Consider the following 21,965-nt stretch of genomic DNA (forward strand, 5'->3'; position numbering starts at 1 on the left):
CCCATTCACTAAAACTAATATACCTTTATAATTCGAGCACTATTACAAAATAATGCTAAGCCTAAAAAATAACTTTTTCCACTCAAAAACTACTTACAGCGACTGAAGTTGAATAGCTGATACAACAATGGTCTCAACTGCACACAAGTGAAAGGAAACTGATGTTTACGTGAACACGTGATCGTTAGCATGGCTGGATGTAAAACGCGGGAAATATTGCAAGTGTCCCAGTTGTAACGCGTCCCAATTATCCCCACACTCCCCTACAGTATCTAAAATCCCTTCTGTTACGGGATACAATCTTAACGTAGCCTAACTTACATGAAAAACGTCCTCATACTCCAAGGAAAAGACTGGCCGAATGCCGCGTGCAATATTTATGGACAGTGGATTGCATTTATAACTTACATTGCTCACCCACTTAACAAATTTACAAATATTTAACGATAAAACATAATGCCAGTGAACCTCTTCCGATCACTTTGTAGCCCTCATCATTATCACAATTACAGGCCTACGTTTTGTGACCTGTCATAGGCCTATTTTCGTTTCTGACGTGAAGTAAGTGTAGGTCCCATAGTTTAAAACGATCTCATGTATTTTTTTTTAATTTTCTCCATGAAAATTTGCTGCGTATGCCACTGGTTATGATAAAGTGAATGAATATATGCAAGATGACATTTGATCACAGTTGCGTAGAATCCAAAAGACACGATTTTTTCGGCCAAAGAAAACGTATTCGTGTAGCTACATATGTGTTGCAAGAACTTTAAAATAGTACAGATTTAATCAATATTGCTTGATAATTTCTGCTATTGGTTTCATCTATTTGCTTTGTATTTTGCAAGAACGCCTACGTAAAACAGCAATTTTGTGTTGTACCATCGTTGCTGAACAGGCTGTGTTTACCTGTTTTAGCCCCTTGATAAAGTCAGTCATGCTGACTGACGAAACGTCGGTAATAAAAACTAGGTATCATCTTTAATATCAGGAGGTAACCTAGTAGCCACCAGAAGAACTCAAGTTACTGTAATTATCAAATGCCTGGTAAACAGTTTCACTCTACTTTTAAAACAGCAATATTAGGTAATAATACAACTTCACAATTTGGTGGAAAAAAAACAGTTTTCTTCCTGCTGTTGTTTGCTTACCTTGATTATAAGATCAAGAGCATTCGATATCGCTTTTTCAAAGTTAGCGATACATTTTGCTTTCACGTCACTTAATCGGTCCAAGACAACCTGAAAAGTTACGCAAAATTTAGTAAATTATTATGTATAGGGCCGCGTTAACCACTCTCAGTACCCCCCAGCTAATTAGGGGCCCACTGATTTTAGTCTGTCTAATGTTTTTAACTGTTTTAAAATATATAAAACATATTACAGAAGCTTTATAATCAATAACTAATTAAATCATGCAAGGCCGTGTTTACCACTTTCCAAACCCCCGACTTGGGACCTATCTCTAACTAGGGGCCACTCATATTTAGTTTGTGCAACGTTTTTTGGCTTGCATCGCATGCACGTTTTAAACTTTTGTAGTTTTGCCACCTTTTCCTTTTGTTGGTTTTGTTCCCGTTCACTATTTGTAATTTTTTCATTGCTGTTGTTTCCGACAAAGAAAAATAAATTGAATTGAATTGAATAATTTGATGAATTTGGTTACATACAAAGTGTGCAAAAACTGTGCATCTTGATAAAAAATGTTGCTTCTAAAAATCCCTAAAAAGTGACCAAAACAAGATTATATTTATCAAATTTTTCTGGGGAGCAAGCCTCTGAAAACTCCTTTTCGTTTCATTTATTTGGACATCAAGTTTTGCATTGCATTGTTCATTTATGTTATAAATTTTACTTTGTTAAAACTCTGATCTTTTCCCAACTTTTTTCTATTCATCTCCAACTGAAATTTATCAATTTAATCGTTAATTAGCTAGGCTATTTGAGTAAACAGTGTTTACTTAGCAATATTACATTATTTTGTTAATTTTTTTTTTGTAGGACACAAAAACATTTTGACTTCTTTAATCTACTTCTGAAACTATGCATGCCCAAGGTCGCTTTAGGTGATTAGAATACAGTTGAACGAGCCAAGCGAGCAAGAAAATTTTAAAGAAATAAAAAAATACATAAAAAATGTTGCATATAAAATTACAAACCGAAAAACGCTGCACGAACTAAATATGGGTGGGCCCCTAGACGGAGGTGGGAATCAGTGAATATGGACTTATATGATTTAAGGTATTGACATCTAACGTCTGTATTAGCGTTTATCTTTTTTAAACAGTCAAAAAATATTAAACACACGAAAATGAGTGGGCCCCTAAACAGTCGTGTCCATCCCCACCCCCGAAGGCACGGGGAGTGGTTTACACGGCCCAGTCTTCAAAGCAAGAGAAAGCTTTTCTATCGCTAAGAGTCAGTAAAATATGAAAAATTCTTAAAAAATGTCAGTCCGACAGTAGCCATGGCGGTAGTCAAATGTTTAAAATGTGACAAATCGTGCAGCAACTCCGGGAAGCCTTAATTCTACGTAATATGATTGCAAAATGATATCTTGCCAGAGTGCTCAAACTGCAAGCAGTGAACTATGCGCAATGCAATAGCAAGGTGTCTCCAGCAAGGTGCCAAATGGGCGAAACGTTTTGGCCTTGCAGCCTCATCAGTACAATTGGTACAGTGGGAATGATCACGAATATACCCTTATGGCGATTTTTCATTTGTGGTTCATAATTTCGATCGAGATAAAAAAACAACGTGTTGGAAGCCAGGGTTGATCTCTAAGCGGTTTAAACCTGGTTTTAACCGGTCAAAATTAGGTTTAAACCGGTCAAAACTGGTCAAAACCCAGAAAAATATTTTTATGTAGTGAATGGTCGGCTATACCTGGGCTATTTAGGAAATATAAAAGTAGTTGTGAGTTGTAACCATTTTGATATGTAGGCCTCGAAAGAGCTGGCGGCCATGGCCGCCTGAACTTTCATTAATGGCCGCCAACCGACCTGTCAGGCAAAATTTGATGGCAAATGTTTTTCATAAAAAAAAATTTGTTGGAATAAATTTTTGTACCGGTACTTCAGTTGGCTGTGCTAATTGTTCATCGTTCTACCAAGCATTTTTTGGTTCATTAGAAACTTATTTTTAGAATTTGAATTTTCTCAATAATTAAAATACCCATATTTTACGGACCATAAGGCGCAATTTAAATCCTTTTTTCCCTCATAAATTGATCGTGTGCCTTATAAGCCGGTGCGCCTAATGTATGGATCAAGTAGTGCATTATTGCCTACACTCAAAACCAGTACCGATACTATTATTATATAAATAAACCACCGTCTTACACAATAAACTACGGTAAAAGCAACTAGCAACTGTGATATTCACTAGGCTCATTTTTTCTTTTGCTCATTGTGCTATTGTAACTTGCTCACATTTATCAGGCATTTTTGTTTAATGAGCTTTATACGGTAACCCATACTCCTTAAAATACTTTGCGTTCTATAGCCCGGTGCGCCTTATGTCTGAGCAGACAACTAATCAAAGCAATTTATTGACAGTGCGCCTTATAATCGGATGCGCTTTATGGTCCGCAAAATACGGTAACCAACTGATTGAAATATCAAAAATAAACAGAGAAAAAAAATTTTTTTGTTCCAAATCCAGCATTTAGGTTATTGTTAATCAAAACAAAATATAGTTGAACATCATTACTAAACATGGAGGGTAATATTTTTAATTCAATTGAAAAGCAACTTGATTCATACACTAAAGGGGTTTTGACCAGTTTTGACCAGTAATAGGTGGTCAAAACTGCCCGGTTTAAACCAGGTTTTAACCAGTTTAAACCGATCAACCCTGTTGGAAGCTGTTTGTTTGTCTATGTTATTCAGGTAAAGGTGGGCTGAGGCATAGCCTACTTGTAATGTTTGTGTTAAGGTGACGCATTTTTTAAATATTGCGTTATTCTCGAGTCTAAAGACAGTAAAATCTCAATATGTGACGCTTCCTTCGCCTTTCGGCTTTGCAAAAAAGAAAGTGGCCTAAAACGCATTCAAAGCGTCTATGAAATAAAAATTCAATAATTTCTAGAAGTCAAATGTCTTTAAAAAGGTTTCAAATGATCTAGAAACCCTATCAAAAAGCCAATAAGCGAATAAAGTGCAAAACGTTAAAAGCTTGAGCGACCTACAGCAATGTTTTGGCAGACATTTTACATGTCGTTAAAACACTAAATTGTTGTGCAAATGCCAGCGTTAGATTTATGCAAATTAGCAGCTTATGTCAGGATAAGAACTTTTTTGTAGAGTATGGTATAAAAAGTTTGAAAATTGTAAAATAAAGATCACCGTAATGACTATGATACTGCAACATTATCTCTAACTTAAATGGAGGGAATAAAATATTTAACCTGTTTGTGTTGATAAGTTGCTCGGATCAAAGTTTCGTTGAAACACTTTTCGAGTGGCTCGGTTATATCGTTGAACTGAAATGTATAAAGCTTGAATAGTAAAATACATAATTCAAATTTACATTGTAACAAGCAGTATACTTAGTCGACACACCAGGCTATATTTTATATCCTCAAATTGTTTTTACTTTAGACATGATTTTTGAATACAACAGGACACCGTATTCTAAGACCTCTGGTATAGTTTTGTTGAAATTTTCATCCAAAATCTTTCCCCTACCTTGAAAATGACTTTTTAAAAGAACTATGTTTTCATATTTATTTATTTGCCCCATATTTGTCATTTAAACTTTAATTATTGTATAGCTCAGCCTACTATTAACTAAAACTCGCCAAAATAACGCAAGACATCCGGAAATAGTTTTCTAGTCTACATTTGCAGTAAAACAGCAAGTGCCAGCTGTTTTTGCTGGTTTCCCAGTTTTACATCAACGTAGGCATAGTAAACCCTTTTTATGAATGGAATTTTATTCCGTTTGTCTTTTACCCTCATAAACCGACCACAGATATAATAGAAAACGTCAAGATTATTTACAGTAGGCTACACATGCTCATCAACAGTGCTGCCATATGTTGGAAGCTGCTTGTCACCAAAAAGCATTCAGAATTTCACCAAATTGCGCGCAATTTTACTAGATATTTATGTGATTTTTGAATATAGTAATATCCATAAAATGAATGATTGGTCTCCTTTGGTTTTAATCTTTGCTAAATGGCATAAGCTTTTTTGGGATGTGAACATAAGATAGTCGAAAACTAAAGACCGATACAAACAACGGACATCAGATTCGAAGTCAGTGCACCAAAATTAGCCAAGAGAACCAATTCTCTTTTTTGTTTTAAAAATTGTGTAGACTGGTGATATTCTGCCTATCTTTAATAGCTGTATCTTCAACGAAAACAATTAAAATACCGTGTAGCCTACTGTAGGAAGCTATAAATTTTTTCTCTAACTGAATAGTGACAACTTAATAATCAACTTTAGTGCTTCACGCACTATACACAAGAACAGCATGCATAATTAAATCTTACAGTGAGAATATTGAAGTAGTCATCGTCACCCAGGGTTTCAAGTAGTTTGTCGACCACTCCAACAGCGATAGACATCTTGAATCCTGTCATACTTCCACTGCGGTCAAGTAGAATCAGCATCTCCTTCGGGTATGTGGCTGATTGTGTGTACCTTAAGACAATATTTTAACAAGGTGATCGCATATACACGTAACACCTACTCACGACCAGTGGCTCCGAGAGGGGGGGGAAGTCGGGCCAGTTTCCCCCCTAGCAAAACATTGTAAAGGAAAAACGAGTAGTTTTTTGTTTTTGCGCTTTTGAGGGGGCCCATTTTTAGTACTAAAGTAAAAATGTACCAACTAAATAATCAACAAATTCTTAAATGAAGTGCGTAGTTCCAAGTATTTCTCAATCATTGTAAATGTCACTCTCGAGTCTCGATGCTTCTCATCAAGAACAAATCATTTTCGTGTTAAGGTAGGCGATGTTAAACAGCTTCAAGAAGTAAAATCTGAAGCTGAAATGATTTCTGTATCACTGAACGGTTTCAATTGTATTGATAGTGTCAACTTGAAAACTGGTGCTGTTTTAGCTAAGCGGGACTATTTTTGCTTGACAATTGAACCTTAACTTCAAAATCTGCGTTGGCAAGACGTAGGATGTTGTATGCAACATAAGTTATCTGGGAAAGTTAAAGGTATCAGTCCAAACACGATTAAAGAAAGTAAATCCTGTATATTTTTTTGTTTATGGATCATCATCATCAGTCATCATCTCCGCCTGCAGCAGATTGCGCATCAACATGAGTTATTTGCTTCCAAGAGTGGCGATTTTGAGCCAATTCGCCCAGTGTCGTCAAGTTGAGTCCGGTCCATGATTGAATGTTGTCTTGCCATCGTTTTGGTTGTCTGCCACGTTTTCTTTTTCCTTCTACTTTGCCTTCTGTGCAAACTTTGCTGATTCCGAATTGTGATCTTTTAATATGGCCGAACAGTTTTAAAACTTTTGATTTTATTAACTTATTGCTGCAATTGGATGTAACTTTGTCATAGTTAAAAGATCTTCTGTTTTCGTGTGGTCAAGTATAGCCTTTTGTTGGTCATGCTTCTCATGATGTGATTTTGGAAGGTAGTGAGTTTTTTCTTTATTTGAGTCTTTTGTTTATGGATGTTGTTGCTTAAATCTAGTTGGATTTCATTATGTTGCCTACAGACAGCGTTGTTCAAATGTCTTATCATTTTGAAGTAATTGATTATATCTGTAAGCTAGTGGCATCTTTAAAGTTATAGCCCAGTCAGAGGAAAAATTCTGAAAAATCTAAAGAAGCTGTCCTATCATCTTGCAAAGAAAATTTACTTCGAGAGGGTAATCAAGGCGTGGTGCAGTAAAACCCAATGCTTTACATTACCCTTTTGCGATTGAAGACCAACAAGAGCTTGATCGGAAGCTGAGTCAATGCTAAAGTAGCCTACAACTAGCAGTTTTAAATTTGTGACTGCTTTGCATTATGTGGATTACGGTCCTAAACAAGATTCACTGATGAATTTAATGAAATTGAAAGAAGATGTAATCTAAGTAAGAGAAAGCTGAGAAGAGTAGGCTACTACTCGCAAGCTAAATTTGCAGTGGCAATTATAAATTTAAAAGAAAACGGTTTTAGGACAGAAATTTAAAATTGACAGGAATTGACAGGAAATTTAAAAGGACAGAACGCTTTTATAACTCCACTTAACTAGCTGAATCATTCGAAGGAAATGTATTCTACCGTGCATTGCAAAGCATTCGATGGTTGTTGGAATTGACAAATGTATCAACAAACTCAAACATATCGTCGATGAGTTTGAAGTTCAATGAAAATTTCATCGTATGTCTGTTGTGCAGTTGCGGGCATGTGGGACAAAGTTAAACCATTTGTAAGCTACAACGATGACATTTTTGGATGAGTTGGTACTTTTGACAGAAAGCCACACAGCAAACTTCAGCTGCAAACCATAATCTCTACACAAGAAATCATTGATTGCAACTTTCGAAAGGTTTTTCCAAATAGTTTTGTTATGATTTTTTTTGTGTTCCAGTAGCTACCTCCAACGGTTGCGCTTTGAGAACGTGGTTTTAGCTATTACTGAAATTAGTAAAGAATTGTTTGCGCTCCAGTAGGCCTATGAGTGACTCAAAACCGATGGAAAAGCCTATAACTATACATGTTTGGCATCAATTCAGATGTCGCAAAATTTTATTATTTGATGCTGTGATCCGTAACTTTGCATTGCAAAAAGTCCAGAAAGGGTTGAATTAAATCAGGGATGTCCAAAGTCCGGCCCGCGGGCCAACGATACGTTTTTGTATGGCCCGCGCCTGTTGTTGTACAATGTGTTATTTTTGGCCTGCAGACACACAAAAATCATATAAATTCAACTTGCAGCTTTCAGAAAAATTATTATGGCTGTTGGCCCGCGAACACTTATTATCAAATCTGGCTCGCGTGGGAAAAAGTTTGGACACTCCTGAATTAAATGCTTGGTTGAACTATTTTCGTTGCCTGTAGGCCTATTGTGTGTTTACAAAGCTTTCTAGACAAAATAGTTAGCTCCAATGGCATTTTTGCTGCAAGTGTAATCCAGTGATTAAGTATTGATGATTTATACATTGAACGAAGTTCTTTTCATGTTGAGAAAAGTAGGCTAATTTCAGCTTAACACGAACATGCAACGCAATATTTGCTAAAACATATTATGGGGCCCATTTTTCGTATTGTTTCCCGACCAGTGCTGACTTCTCTCGGAGGCCCTGCTCACGACCAGTGCTGCGTGATCTTAAGCTTTCAACTCAAGATCACGCAGCGCTGGTTCGGTTCTCAGGGTATGCTCTTGAGCAATGCATTTCAGTACTGCACTATATCCAGCGGCACCAAGTGGATGGAATAATTCTTTGGCAGTAGGCCTAACATTTTAACAATCGAAAACTTCACTCTGTCAATCTTGGTAACCGCCCTTGCGTCAAAAGATTTTACCAGTATGCGATACTGCCAGGAATAACCTATCAAGGGTTCGTCAGTCCGAAGATAAATGTTCATAACCAACCAACCAACAACAGTGAAATACTTTTACAGTGTTACTCGTTTTTTTCCAGATCAATTGACGTGCTTGGTTGGAAATTTTTGGCTTGTTTTGAAATACGGTATGCTCAATTATTCATTATTACATTGGCCATCAAACAAACAAAAAAACTTTTAGCAAATACAAAAGACTTTGTGATGGTTTCTAAATAATTTTGGGATGATGAATCAAAAAGATACTCTTTACTTCGAATTGGCTTTAGTTTTTGCAACATCAATACTTGTTTTCATTTTTGACAAAAAAGATGTACGTTATTAGATCTGAAGATGCGCATTGTGGTAGTGCGTAAACACTATACAGGGATTTCTAGAAGTAGGCTACGAAATGCGAAACTATGTTCTCCGAGTAGGAAAGATTATTAAATAATAGTGTCGCCAGATTTTTTTCAAAATAAATGCTACTCTTAATTTGGGCTACTCAAAAGTAAATTAATGCTTGTTTGTTGAATGGATTCCAAAATTTGGATAAAACAAAACTCCAAAAAACTTACAATTTCAGTTTATCAACTCATCATAGCAGTGGTGCTGAGAAACATAAGTTATTCAAAGCAATTAAGCTACAACCTAAAAAATATATAAATTTATTAAATAAGCTACTGTTGTGAAACATCATCAGTTTAGGCTATGTAAGGCATAGGTGTACAAAGTCCGGCATGCGATACGTTTTTGCATGGCCCGCGCCTGTTGTCGTACAATGTGTTATTTTTGGCCCACAGACACACAGAAATCACATCAATTCAACTTGCACTTTTTTTTAAACTAATGAAGACAGCATTTTCTCACAGACAAAAGAAAAGCCAGCGAGAAAGGTTAGAACCATAATAGCAAAATCAACTATTATTATTGTTTTGAAGAGCATGGCAATGGGTGATACTGTAGGGCTACCATTCGTCCTCTTTTAAGAGGATTTGTCCTCTTTTTTCAAGAAAAATGAATTGTCCTCCGAGGACAGTAAAAAATGCTCAAATGTCCTCTTTTTTGACAGTTTGGGTTTTCTTGCTTATATTTTCAACGGGATTATATTGCTTGATAACTTTTCAGCGACGGCTTGTAGGCTATTTGTCTTCAAAACATTTTGTATAGGCTACCAACGTAACATGCTGATTTATAAACTCTACAAGAAATTGGCGCATTTTATGGAACTGTTGTTGAACGTTCATTGCCTGGTTCACTCTAAGATATTAAACGACATTATAAAGGCCATGCTCAGTTTGCTCACACTTTTACAAAAATTATTCTTTTACTTACATAAGCTACGTTTTATAATGATTAATGATACAACGCTTGTAGACGTTGTTGATTGCCAACTCAGTTTGGTTCGTTTGTTACTTGAAACAAATCGAAACGAATGTCTAAAAGTGCAATGTGTATAACACCTAATCTACAGCAAAAGAAGTTGTGGCATGGATAGACCTACAACGTTGCAAAGAAAGGGATAGATTTTTAGTTCACGCCGCTTTTAGCATCTTAACGGTTATGTGCAGCTTACTGTTTTAATCATATTTCTTGCAAATAATTTAACAATTTCGTTAAGGCTGACCATTCCTTGTTGAAAAAATTAAGGCTTGGCTACCTGGAGATCGTGCCTGATTTGTCACAGTTTGCAGAATTGTGCGATCATTGCTGTTTGACTAAAACTGTCAAAAATTAGTTTTTTTTTTCACTTTTAGTTATATAAAACCATTAGTTGTCTTAAGGAAGCACTAATAAGAAAAAAAATAAGTTAAACGTTCAGTCAATTTGTTTCTTGTTTTTTTTTCGGTAACTTTTGCTGCGTAGGCCTATACTGTAATGATCTAAAACGATGTAAATGATTCTTCAAGCTTAAAATTCTACTTGCTGGCGAAACGTGTCCTCTTTTTAGGCGATCAAAATATGGTAGGCCTATGATACTGTGATACAGCCCAGATTCATCCATTTCTTTGTTAGGTAATAAGACCGCTTTCAAGGTTTTGCCGCAACTGCAAAAAACTGATTGCTATTCACTTCTTTCTGCATAAACCCTATGAGGCTCCAGCTCACCTGCAGTTAATCGAGATTCACTGCGTCTCGAGTGCCGAAGCCGACAGCAGCACCTTTCCCTCGTGTCGTTTTACCAGCAGCTACATAAAAACAGATTTCCAGTAATGCGAACGTTTGCAAAAAAAATGTTAATCTTGTTTGGCTCAACAGATTTGTGTGAGCAAACATTTTCGGTTACAAACTTAAACAAGAACCGTTTGAGATCAAAATTGAGCGACTGCCGATTGTGTGATGTTTTACGCCAGAGGTCTCAAACTCAAATTGCTCTAATAGTCTAATCTCTAATGAATGCTTCTGAATTAACCCAAGGCAACAATACACAACGAAAAGTCAATAAACAAAATAAAACAGTAAGAACTTAATCAAAGAAGGAATAAGAACGCATCAACAACGTAAGATCGCCATAAAAGAAATAGAAAAACAGTGAAAGCCAGCGGCGGCTCGTGGGGAGGAGCAGCGATGTTGATAGACCAATAACAGTACCCAAATGTCTATAACTCTTTAAGTAAACACCCACTGTATAAAAAGCTCACAAACCTCAGAAACTACATCACCTCCTAATTAAAATAGTTTAAATAGCCTACACTCTCTACCATATAACTCTACCCTACTGTCAAAACCGTCTAGTTTTTTTTCTAACGCTCAACAAGACATAGCTAGCCTACCTGTTTTTTATTAGCCTAAAAATAAACCGGCAAAATGATACATCCGAATTCAGCCGAGTCCTTTTTAGAGTAGCCTAGGCCACAACCTAGAGCCAGTAAAAAGGATTGCCAGCCCAGTGACTAAGCAAGTTTAACAGAAAGCTATCGAAGTAACTGGGAATTTCCCGTATGTCGTCATAAAAAAGTAATATTCAGAGTTGGACTGCAGGGTAGGTCACGCTGATGTGATATCCAATTCAGCCACGAACCATCAGATGTTACGTTGTTCGTCCAATTGTGACCATTCCAGCATTTAGCCAGAAAGTTGATTTTTACTTTGAACTTTGTTTGATATAGTTGAATGATATAGTTTGTTTGATATAATTACATAAGAAAAAAGAGCAATAGCAGTGCTGGGAAGTTGCTTTATTTCCTTTATTTTGAGAAACGCAACCTTGATGACGTCATGAACAGCGTAACTTCTGATTGGTTGATGGTTCGTGGTTGAATTGGATATCTGCATGCTAAAGTGCCTACCCACCATAGACATCGAAAACAACGTTGTCTATGATGTCTATGTGCCTGGGTAGACTCTTTAACATGGGACAGTTTTCCGTGCGAATCAGCTGATTTCAGTCATGTGACTCAGCACGTAATATTCCGATCTTCTCCGATCTTCTCGATCCGATCTTCTCCAAAGATTTTTGATACAAAGAAAATTAAGTGAATGTATCGCCACAGCAGCGTGGCCTAATGGGTTAGGGTTAGGGCAAGGGAATAGTCATTTCGATTGCGTGGGTTCGATTCCCACCCTCTGCTAATGTTCTTTTTTCTTCTGCAACTGAACTGAGTGCAATAAATCTTAAAGACAGTAATCAATTGAGTTTATAAGGTTACAATCATAATGGCGTGAGTCACATGACTGCAAACAGCTGATTCACGAGGAAACCTGTCGTACGTTAAAGTGCCTACCATGTGCCTGCCGGACTGCATGCTTCGATAGAGTGTTTCCAATAAAAATTCAATAATAAAATAAGGAAAGTGAGTCTAGAAAGGAAACCGGAGCGCAGAAAAGATCAAAAAAGTAGAGATGGCTGTAGTTAATACGACACAGTAGCTAAAATTTAATCTTCTTTTTTAAGTTGGAACAAGTTTTTTCAATTGAAATTTAGGATTTGGAAATAAAAACATGTTGAAAAAAACTTTTTCCTTTACAACACAGGAGGGGCTGCAGCCCCTGCAGCCAGGGCCAGATTAACCATTAGGGTAATAAGGCTATAGCCTTAGGCCCTGGCAAAATTCGGCCCTCAATTTTTTTAAGGTTAAATTTTTGTTAGGCTGATAGTGATACAGATCCAATACAGTAGGCCTACAGTTTTTGCTTAAAAACGAATGACTGAGTTGAGTCAATACATATGAAGAGCCCTTTTCCAAAACCACGTAGGCGCCACTTATCGAAATTGAGTTTAGAGCAGGGCTTTTCAACCTGGGGGTCGCGAGCCGTTATTGGGAGGGTCGCGAGGCGCTTGAAATTCCAGTGTATTGTTTTCAATTCTTTTTTGCCAGAAAAGATTAAAAACTGTGTTTGTTTCGCAATTGCCCATTTCTCTACTTGAGGTTATTATATCGTTTAAGCTTTCAAACGTTGCAAGGCTTTAGCTATAGGAAAGCATTCGATATTTTTCACCAAGTTTGTGTACGTTGCTTTGTGCAGACTAAAGTTAACCAGTAACAACGCTATGGTAAAAAAGCAAAATTATGTAGAATTTTATTCAAAATATAGATTTTACAGTATCGTTTCCAATGGCATTGAAAATATTAGTGTCAGCTATTTTGTTTAAAAGTTTTTTCAGCAACAGGTGCACGCATTGACAAACTTGATAGTTAAAAATATGCAGCACTACCCATCCCACTGAAATCGATTTAAATAAATCTATAAAAGATTGCAATAAATGCAACCGGTGAAAGTGCAAAAACGTAGATTATTCTCATTACTTTTTCTCCTATTAATCTAATCTAGCTAAGCTTGATAGAAAATGGAAATAACAATCGGAGGAAATGTAATAAAAGCCGTAATAACATTGCAAAAAAACGTTTTTCGTTTCGAGAGTTTACGTTGGAACAGCAAAACTAAACATAACTACTGGATGTCGGCATGAATCAAATATGGTTAAATTTTGCATTAAATATGCTTTTGTTGATACTTTTAAGGGAGGTCGCGAGACTACATTGATTGTCTGAAGGGGTCGCGGTGAAAAAAAAGTTGAAAACACTTGGTTTAGAGTGTCATCAGGTAGGTATTACTATAGGTACCTCCTAATCATTTCTTTCTTTCCAAAATATTTTCCATCTGCTTCAAATTTGAAACTAAAATTGTGTTTGTTTCCCAAACCAATTACGCGCTATCTTTAAGTAAGTAATATTTCAATTTTTCATGTATGTATTTTTATTACTTTTTGTAGCTTGGTTTGCAAAATTAGGCCCTTTTTTAATGAACAGCCTTAGACCTACAGTACCCTTAATCCGCCCCTGAAAATGCTTCTATTATAATCATACTGGTTACTTACCACGCTGTAGTTCGGCAGTCGTAGATGTTGGGCTGGCCGTCGCTAGCCCGCATGGGCCACTGGTACCCCGGATACACTCTTGTATATCCCTCCACCGACCCGAAGTACTGGAGCTGAAGAGACGAATCATTTTCTGCGTTTTTCTTAAACTTTTCGTCAAGTATTTTAGACCACCTCACTGAGCGTAGTAAATTGGGGTCTGCGGAAATATTCAAACATAAAAAAATTGTAAAAAAATCAACTTATGGTGATCAAGATTGATAGAATGTCATGTTCGCTGAAGGGAGTTCTTATATTAGGGTTGTTCGAAACAAACTTCTTTTGATCGAAACGATATCAAGACAAACAATTTTAGTTGAAAACGAAAACTTTCGAAGCAAAATTTTTTCTAAATACCGTACCGTACTTTTTTTTTACACAAATTATGTATGTGAACATGTAAAGAAACTCAATCGGGTTAGCTTACAATGTCGTGCCCAGGGTAAGTGCATTGTAAACAGAATAACAACGCCAATGGGAGATTTGAGGGTCACCATATCTCCTATAGGCCTACCTTTAAAGTAAAGTGAGTGGGATGGCGCAGCGGATAAGGCGCTCGCTTTGCAATCCTGGTTCAACTTCTATCGTAAGCTTTTCTTGAAAAACGCAGCTCATGCACCTCTACTCAGGGACCAGGGTGTAATAAATTGAGTAGGCGTAGTTAATGAAGGAAAGGCCTCCGAGAGAATGGAACTGGGCACCCTACGCTCGTTAATGTCGCAAGCTTAATGTAACGAGAACCTTTTCTTCTCATCCCTCGTTGCTTGGATTTAAGTATGGGACTCACCTTTGGTTGGTTGGTTGGTTTTGAATCTTTATCCTCGGACTGACAAAGCTTTGATTGGTTATTCCTGGTAGTTTCGCATACTTGTAGAGGCTTTTGACTTTGACCTTGTCCTTACCATACCTTCTATGAGGGATCTAAGGCGTCACAATATTTATGTTTACTGTAAAAAAGTGTTAAATTCAAAAGCAACTACCATTACGTATGTAATATATTTTTCAAGACACATGTGTGCATGAGAGTTTTTTTTAGTTTTTTGCAATGTTTGACGTCACTGGAATGGGGTTTGAGTCAGTTGTTCTGAATAATTTGAGAAAACTGGGTGGTGATTAAAATTGCCTTTATTATCCCTTTTTCCACAGTAATTCGAGATACATTTAAGTCTTTAACTGTCCACCTGACCAGCTTACACAAAGCTTTTAATACTACTGACTCATAAATACCAGCAGTGACTGGTCTACTAAGTCTAAGACCTGTCAGCAGCTTACGCTTACAAAACATCTTAAATCAAAAGGGTTTTTAAAAAGTGGTTGTGTTATGCTGATGTCTATACAGAGATGCGTTACCCCTACGTAACGTCATTACACTTGTTTTGGTCAACCTTTCTTCAGAGCGCTATGTAATATTTGAACAAACTTTTAGGAAACGCTTGATTTGATTGTGGGATCTTTATCTTCGGACTGAAAAAGCTTCTTTCAGAGCTTATTATGATAGTTTCATATGCTCGTAAAGAGTTTAAACCACAGATGCAGCTCTAGTCACTCAGATTAACACAGTGAAGATTCCACTTGTTGCTGGATTGTCTGTAAATTATTCTATCTACTAGATGTCGCTAAATGGAGAGTAGTCCTTGAAATACGTTGCTCAAGCGCACCCGAGAGTTGAAGCGCCGCTTCATCTGGAAGTTTCGTAAAGTAAGGCGCTTAACTAACTAAGCTATTGGGGAAGAATTTTCATTGGAAATTGTTGAATAGTTTCAATTCTTAAGTGGTAACATTAACGCCAGGTTTCATTTGCTAAACAAGGGACAACTGGATGATGATGAACGTTCCAGCACTCTTGAAGTAGGCTTCATCATTAAATTAATAATAAGTAAAGGATTTGGCAATCCCGATAATTTTTGGAACGCTACAACTCCTGGACAGTTACACCGGATAGGTAGATTTTGTATTCCTTTATTTTGGGATGCTGTATTATTAAATTCTTAGAGAAAAAAGTGCCAGATCAGTTCGAAGTGTAAACATTTTTGTGCTTTCTGCATTATGATATTCTTGCGTACACGTTATCATACTTATTGTTTTTTTTCCATTTTCTAAACTAAGCAATAAAAATTATAATCATGGTCTCTATGAACTTCTCTTCTTTACAAACAAGTCACCTAAGATGACATCACGTAACAATCTTCAAAACCTAAGCTACTTCTTGCACTACCATTACACAGTATTGTGCTGTTTCTGTTAGGTCACTTTCTTGGAATACTGTCACTTGCTCATCAATCGACAAGTTTAAATCTCGATGATTTATAATTAAGTTAATTGCAACTGAACGTTTGAAAGCATTACCTTTTCTTCAAGATTGCATAAGAATTTTTAAACAGCAGGTTGACGATTTCGTTGAACCATTCAAACTTTTTCAAAGTCCCACTGTAACAAAACTTATTGTAGCCTACCTTTACAATAAATGTCGAAAGGAACTTGCACAACGGAAGCGTGTTGATTTACAGCGCGCTTGTATCGCGAGCTCCACTTCATGACCATCACTTTTTCCAGCTTCTCGCACTCACCTGCTAATAAATTATTTTATCATAATAATCTTATACGCTTTATCTCTCTTTTATTGGTATTCTTTTAAATTTTACATTGCTTGAGGGGCATTGCTGGAGTGGTGGAGTTAGAGTATACTGCGGTTCATGTCATTATTATGCCAAGAATTTTCTCCAGATGTTATTAAGTTGTTGGGACTGGTTTCAGAATTCCAAATTTGTGTTTTGTCGCTTCATTCTTTTTGGGAACAGTTTTAAAATTTTGTCTAGTAAAATTCATGTGGAGGTATTGTAGTCTACATGAGGCTCTATCAACAAAGATTGACAAGAGTTGTTGAAATTGCCAAAAGCGGCCAAGCATTCTTTTAAGCAGAATTACGACAATGATGTCTTGACAAGGGCAACATGTGCTGTGTTTTTGACCATTAATCGAAATGTTCGATAAAAAAAAATCAATAACTCAAGCGACCGAAGCTGTGGAAATTAAAGTCGCAATTCTAAAACTAAAATATCATTTAGCCTACTTCTTCTTGCTGAAAATGGACATGGGTTATTGCTGTAGCCTCCCATACTGGTCCATACAAGGCCTATAGCCTAAGAAATGTTTTAAGCTTATAAGCTTAAAACAAAACGAGGAAAATACTTTAATCCTTTTGATTTATTTGTGAGCAAAAGTAAGGTTTATGAAGCATAGGATCACTACTTATGTCAAGTTGATATATACCTTCAAAACCTGTCGGTTTGGCGTTAATGTACTGAATATTATTGTAATCCTCCACCAGTTCGGATGACCAGTTGAACGTACGCGCGGACGACTCTGCTGCTTCAACTAACTTCTGCGCATATTAAATATCATATTATAACAAGGTAGTCATAATTTCAATGTTTATTAAATACATTTGATTGATTCAAAACATTTGCTAACAAGGCTTCAACTGCTGAGAACAGTTGAAATTAAACATTTTGAAATTAACCTATTAAGTGCGCATCACGAGAATTGTCGTTCTAGCCAGTCGCTCTCACTGTGCGCAACATGACAATAATCGATTTTGATACCGCAGCCTTTCGTGGCGTATTTAACTTTGCTTCGTGCTCTTTGCTTATTTACCTTTGTCTGGACGGCGCTACTACAACATGTGAAAAAAACGACGAACATTGTTTCCAATAACAATTGCAGTCCGACAGAAATAATGCAGTGATAATGCGATTATACCAGAAAACAATAGACCAATATTGACTTCTCCAGAATAGTCAAAAGAGAAAATTAAGGAAAAACTACAAAACAAAGTTAATATAAAAGCTTATTGCTCTGTGGACACTGGACACCAGTACTCTACAAAGTAATTATGCGACGAAAAAGACTGAGAGTCGCTAAATTAAATAAGCTACGCACAGTAACGGGAGTTGCGACGTATAGCCTACTTAACGGGTTAAATTCTTTTAGAAATCAATTGCTGTAAACATCACAATCTCTCATATTAACAACTCAAATAGGCGAACCTCCACGACTTGGGTCGACACTCGACACGTTGTAGTCGTGTGGAGGCTTTGAGAAATCTGTCAGGCAAACAAGGTCATGGAACCCCGATACTTAATGTGACTATACAGATGAGCTGCCAGACTAAGATTGACTCAACCCTGCGTCACGCCAAAGCTTATTACCTATAACAGGGTGAAAAGTTGCAACAACAAAAAGGCAACCTGCATTGTCTGCAACCTAATATCGCATGACTTGATCCGCATCAGCAAACTAATAAGTTGGGTAGCCTACTACGGCAAGTTGTATTTTCAATACCCTACCGTCAGTCATAGATTTTAATTTTTAGGTCACTTTTTTGTAAAACTTGCCTTACTTTAGTAATTAGTTAAATGTGAAATAAGACTGCCTTAGAAAGTAATTGGCACAAAGAAAAACTATTTTACAAACCCTAATGACTGCTCAACTAGACTCCATAGCAATCACTATCATATCAAACTGGTACTACTCAAGCAAGCTTAAATATGCCTTTGAATATTGTTAATAAATATGTCAGGACAGGCTCTCATCTCACAGTTAAAGTGCGATCAGTGGTCAGAATTAGATGTAAAGTCTGTTCAAGACAAGGCTATCAGCAAACTATCTTTGATAATTTTTGGTTTGATTGATTCATATTAGAGAAAAGGCCACAACTGAAACTCTTTAAGCCAGTTACATAACAAATGACTGAACTTTTTGAAGCGTTTTTCACAAAAAATAAATTGTTTGAACCTGCACCACATTAAGTTTCTTCTTCAACTTTGCTTCAAGATCAGTGACGAAATCGTCTAGCAGCTTACTTGCATTTAATTTGTAAATACTGAACTCACCGGCTTGTTTTCGCACGACATAAATCTGCAAAAAAATATTGCAAGTTAGTTGTGGTTCATGGCCTCTGGAGTCGACTGCTTGGCGAAATGGCAACAACATCACAGTTGCCAGGTAATCCTGAAGGAATTCGGACAGTTTTAGATTGAAATTCGAACATTTTAGGACAAATAATACAAAATGGTTTACATGTGGTCCAAAACTTCATTGATATCATCAGAAATTAAATGTTTGTACTTAAAAAAACACAGTATATAAAGTTAGACCAATTTATCGCTTTTTGTCCAAATTTAGGCCTCCTGGGAACCGTGATCAACACGATACATAAAAAGGACATTGGTTCAAAAGGACATAGGCCTAGTCTAAAAACACTTAGGCCTAATGGCATGTCAAAGTAATGAGAGAAGCTGACTCACTATGTATAAATATTACGAATGAGGGAGTGACGGGAAATGAAAGTTATCCCTTTATTTTGCAACCCAATGGCGCTGTTCAGTTGCATTTAGAAAAATCGATCATTACAACCACTGCTTATTTTATCCAAACAAGTCAGGTCCCAAGGTGGATACATTAACCGAATTCTACAGTAATAGTCTGTTGAAACAGAAAACACATCTGTCGTGGAGTTACATTAGCGTTTTAGGCCACATAATCCTGCTGAGAACACTTAGCTCAGGTGGAGAGTAAGAGTGTAAAAAACTCTGAAGGACATAACCGAATCCAAACCTGTTCAAAAACGCTCTATAAGTCTATTGACCACACATGCAAACGATATGCTCAGAATATCTTCAGTGCGTCAAGTTTCATAAAAAAAAAAGTCAAACTGTTGACAACTCTGCGGAATTTTGTGAATTGAGTTTCAAACGTATTTTTTCCGATTCGGTGAAAGCATACAAAGCCAAGCTACCCAACTGGATCCAGCATATTTGTTCAATCCAGTTGTGTTGCTTGGCCATGTATGATGCAACAAAGTAAACTACCAAAGCTTCATTGGAAGATATTTCTGTAATGATTGAAATATTTTATGAGCACATACTTTCAGAAAATAGCAAAAAAGGTGATCCTGTGGCAACCCTAGCATTCCACACGACTTTCTTCCAGACAGCGTGCCTATTGCCTTCAGCAACCATGCGTGTTACGGTGCAAGATTCGGCGGCACACAGAAACCACTTCACTCCAGACAGAAGAGACGTCGCGAGCACACCTTATTGGTGACCACAGAATTATTTTCAGTGAAAGCAAAAGCGAATTCAGCAGCCGAAATGCAAAAAAACAAGTTTTTAATTTAAACCCAGTTTTTAAATTGGAAAGCTCAAAATTTAGTTCCACCAGGCAGAAGCACAATCTTCCTTGCGCAACATTAAGCAGATGAGACAACGAATTTTTACACAGTATTAGCATTAGACTAACGCACAGCATAAAGAATCACGGACTTACTGGAAAATCCCCAACAAAAAAACAAATAGGCTACACCGCTACAAGGTTGTCAAAAAACTTATAACATTTTTGACTTATCAAGGAGAGAAAGAGCTGAGAAGCAGCTTGTGAATGTGCCCGACATAGGAGACGGAAAGTCCTCAAAATACGTTATGAAGTGAACATACTCCTTGTTGCTCTTTTTACTCAGATTTTTTCAACACTTGTTTAATGACATCAGCAAGGTAGCCTTAGCAACTCAATCCTCCAACAGCCTTAGGGAGTTAGCCCAAAAAGCAGAAGTCTTGTGGTTGGCTAGCTCAAAGAAATCAAGCGTTTTTAAATTGCAATTTTCTCATCTCCGAAGTGAGCAGAGCATGCAACATACAGGCGGGCGGTGGGCGTATTAAATCTGCAGGTCGCTGCAGGAGATGAGGTTTATTGACCAATCAGAAGGTAGCTACGATTTAACCCAATTGAGAAAAATCTGAGTGGAAAAATTTAAGAGATCAGGTTTCTCATAACTCGCCACGTTATTTGTCAAAATCTAACTTAGGAAAAACCAGAAGTCGAGTTTTGAAAAAAAAAATGGAACAAAAGTTTATTATATATAGGTTTGCGTACAAATTTTAAAATGCTAACTTTTTAGATACATTGTCAGATTTATTAAATTGTGTTGCTGGCATGCTCATAGAATCTTCGACATCATAGGTAAATGATGCAATTTGTGAGAAACCTGGTTTACTAAACTTTTTCCGGCAAAATTTCTTTTAGCCGCATTACATCCTGTCTTTTGATAAGTCAAAACACCCCATCTGCTGCAGCGACCTGCAGACTACAAACACGTTCACTGTACCCAGTAAACCACTTTATCTGGTCCGGATCTCGTAAAGATCAGGTCAGATCCGTACCAGATAAAGTGGTTGTCTGGGGGTGTCCGACGTTTTCTTCGTGAACAGTTCTTCGTAAAGCAATTCTTCGTAAGCAATTTTTCGTAAAACAATTCTTCGTAAAGTTAATTCTTTGTAAAACAATTCTTCCCAAAGCATTTATTCGTGCATGCAATGGAGATTTGATGTATACGAAGAAATGCTTTACGAAAAATTCTTTTACGGATTTCATTTCACCAACAACTGTTTACGAACAATTGTTTTACGAAGAATTGGTTACGAAGAATTGCTTTACGAAGAATTGTTTACGAAAAATTCGCCTATAACCTTGTCTGGGTAGGTTACGTTGCACGCCTCTGATCTAGCACATTCTCTGCTTTGTCCTTTTGTGAGCGACGATTTACAACTAACAACGTGGTTAGAGAATAACATTTGATAACAATCTTACATGCTTCATGACTCGGTAACCAGAATACGTTGTTAACTTCACGTCCAAACTGATTCCCAGCCTTTCTGCGATTTCATAATTCCTGAACATCCATTAGAGAAGTGACAGTTTAGTTATGACCCGGTTTTAACCTTCTGCACAATTAAATTTAAGGAACCAAACTAACAAGATCCAATTAACCCTTTGAAGGTTGAGGGGGGGGGCTGTCAATTCAACTTTTTTGTATCAACAGTTGTATCTGTAAAACCACTGAGGCTGCGACTACGAGATTTCTTGACTTTTCCTAACTTTTATTCACCTCTATTGAGCTAAAATTTTGAGCGAATAAAGGTTATAAATTGAGAGATATAAGGCATTTCTCAGCACATCCTCTGAAATATTTCATATTCTATTTATATCTTATTTTGCATTATTATATGTTATTTTGCATTATTATATTATTTTGCATGAAAA

General features: G+C 36.8%; 1 protein-coding gene across 1 annotated transcript in view; it reads right to left on the reverse strand.

The window, feature by feature from the left end:
* LOC145788431 (voltage-dependent calcium channel subunit alpha-2/delta-4-like) overlaps positions 1-21,602 on the reverse strand; it is a 64,658-nt gene extending 43,056 nt beyond the window's left edge. Inside the window, exons 1-8 of the mRNA XM_082600198.1 lie at positions 21,513-21,602; positions 18,663-18,785; positions 17,139-17,250; positions 16,322-16,438; positions 13,830-14,028; positions 5,500-5,650; positions 4,408-4,482; positions 1,152-1,241 (exon numbers count right to left, since the gene is read on the reverse strand). Of these exons, the coding sequence (XP_082456324.1) occupies positions 1,152-1,241; positions 4,408-4,482; positions 5,500-5,650; positions 13,830-14,028; positions 16,322-16,438; positions 17,139-17,250; positions 18,663-18,785; positions 21,513-21,602 (957 nt within the window). The remainder of the gene's footprint in view (positions 1-1,151; positions 1,242-4,407; positions 4,483-5,499; positions 5,651-13,829; positions 14,029-16,321; positions 16,439-17,138; positions 17,251-18,662; positions 18,786-21,512) is intronic.
* Between the last annotated feature and the right edge of the window lie 363 nt (positions 21,603-21,965).

Source organism: Aplidium turbinatum, chromosome 2 (genome assembly GCF_918807975.1).
Source record: "Aplidium turbinatum chromosome 2, kaAplTurb1.1, whole genome shotgun sequence".
In the NCBI taxonomy this organism is placed as follows: Eukaryota; Metazoa; Chordata; class Ascidiacea; order Aplousobranchia; family Polyclinidae; genus Aplidium; species Aplidium turbinatum.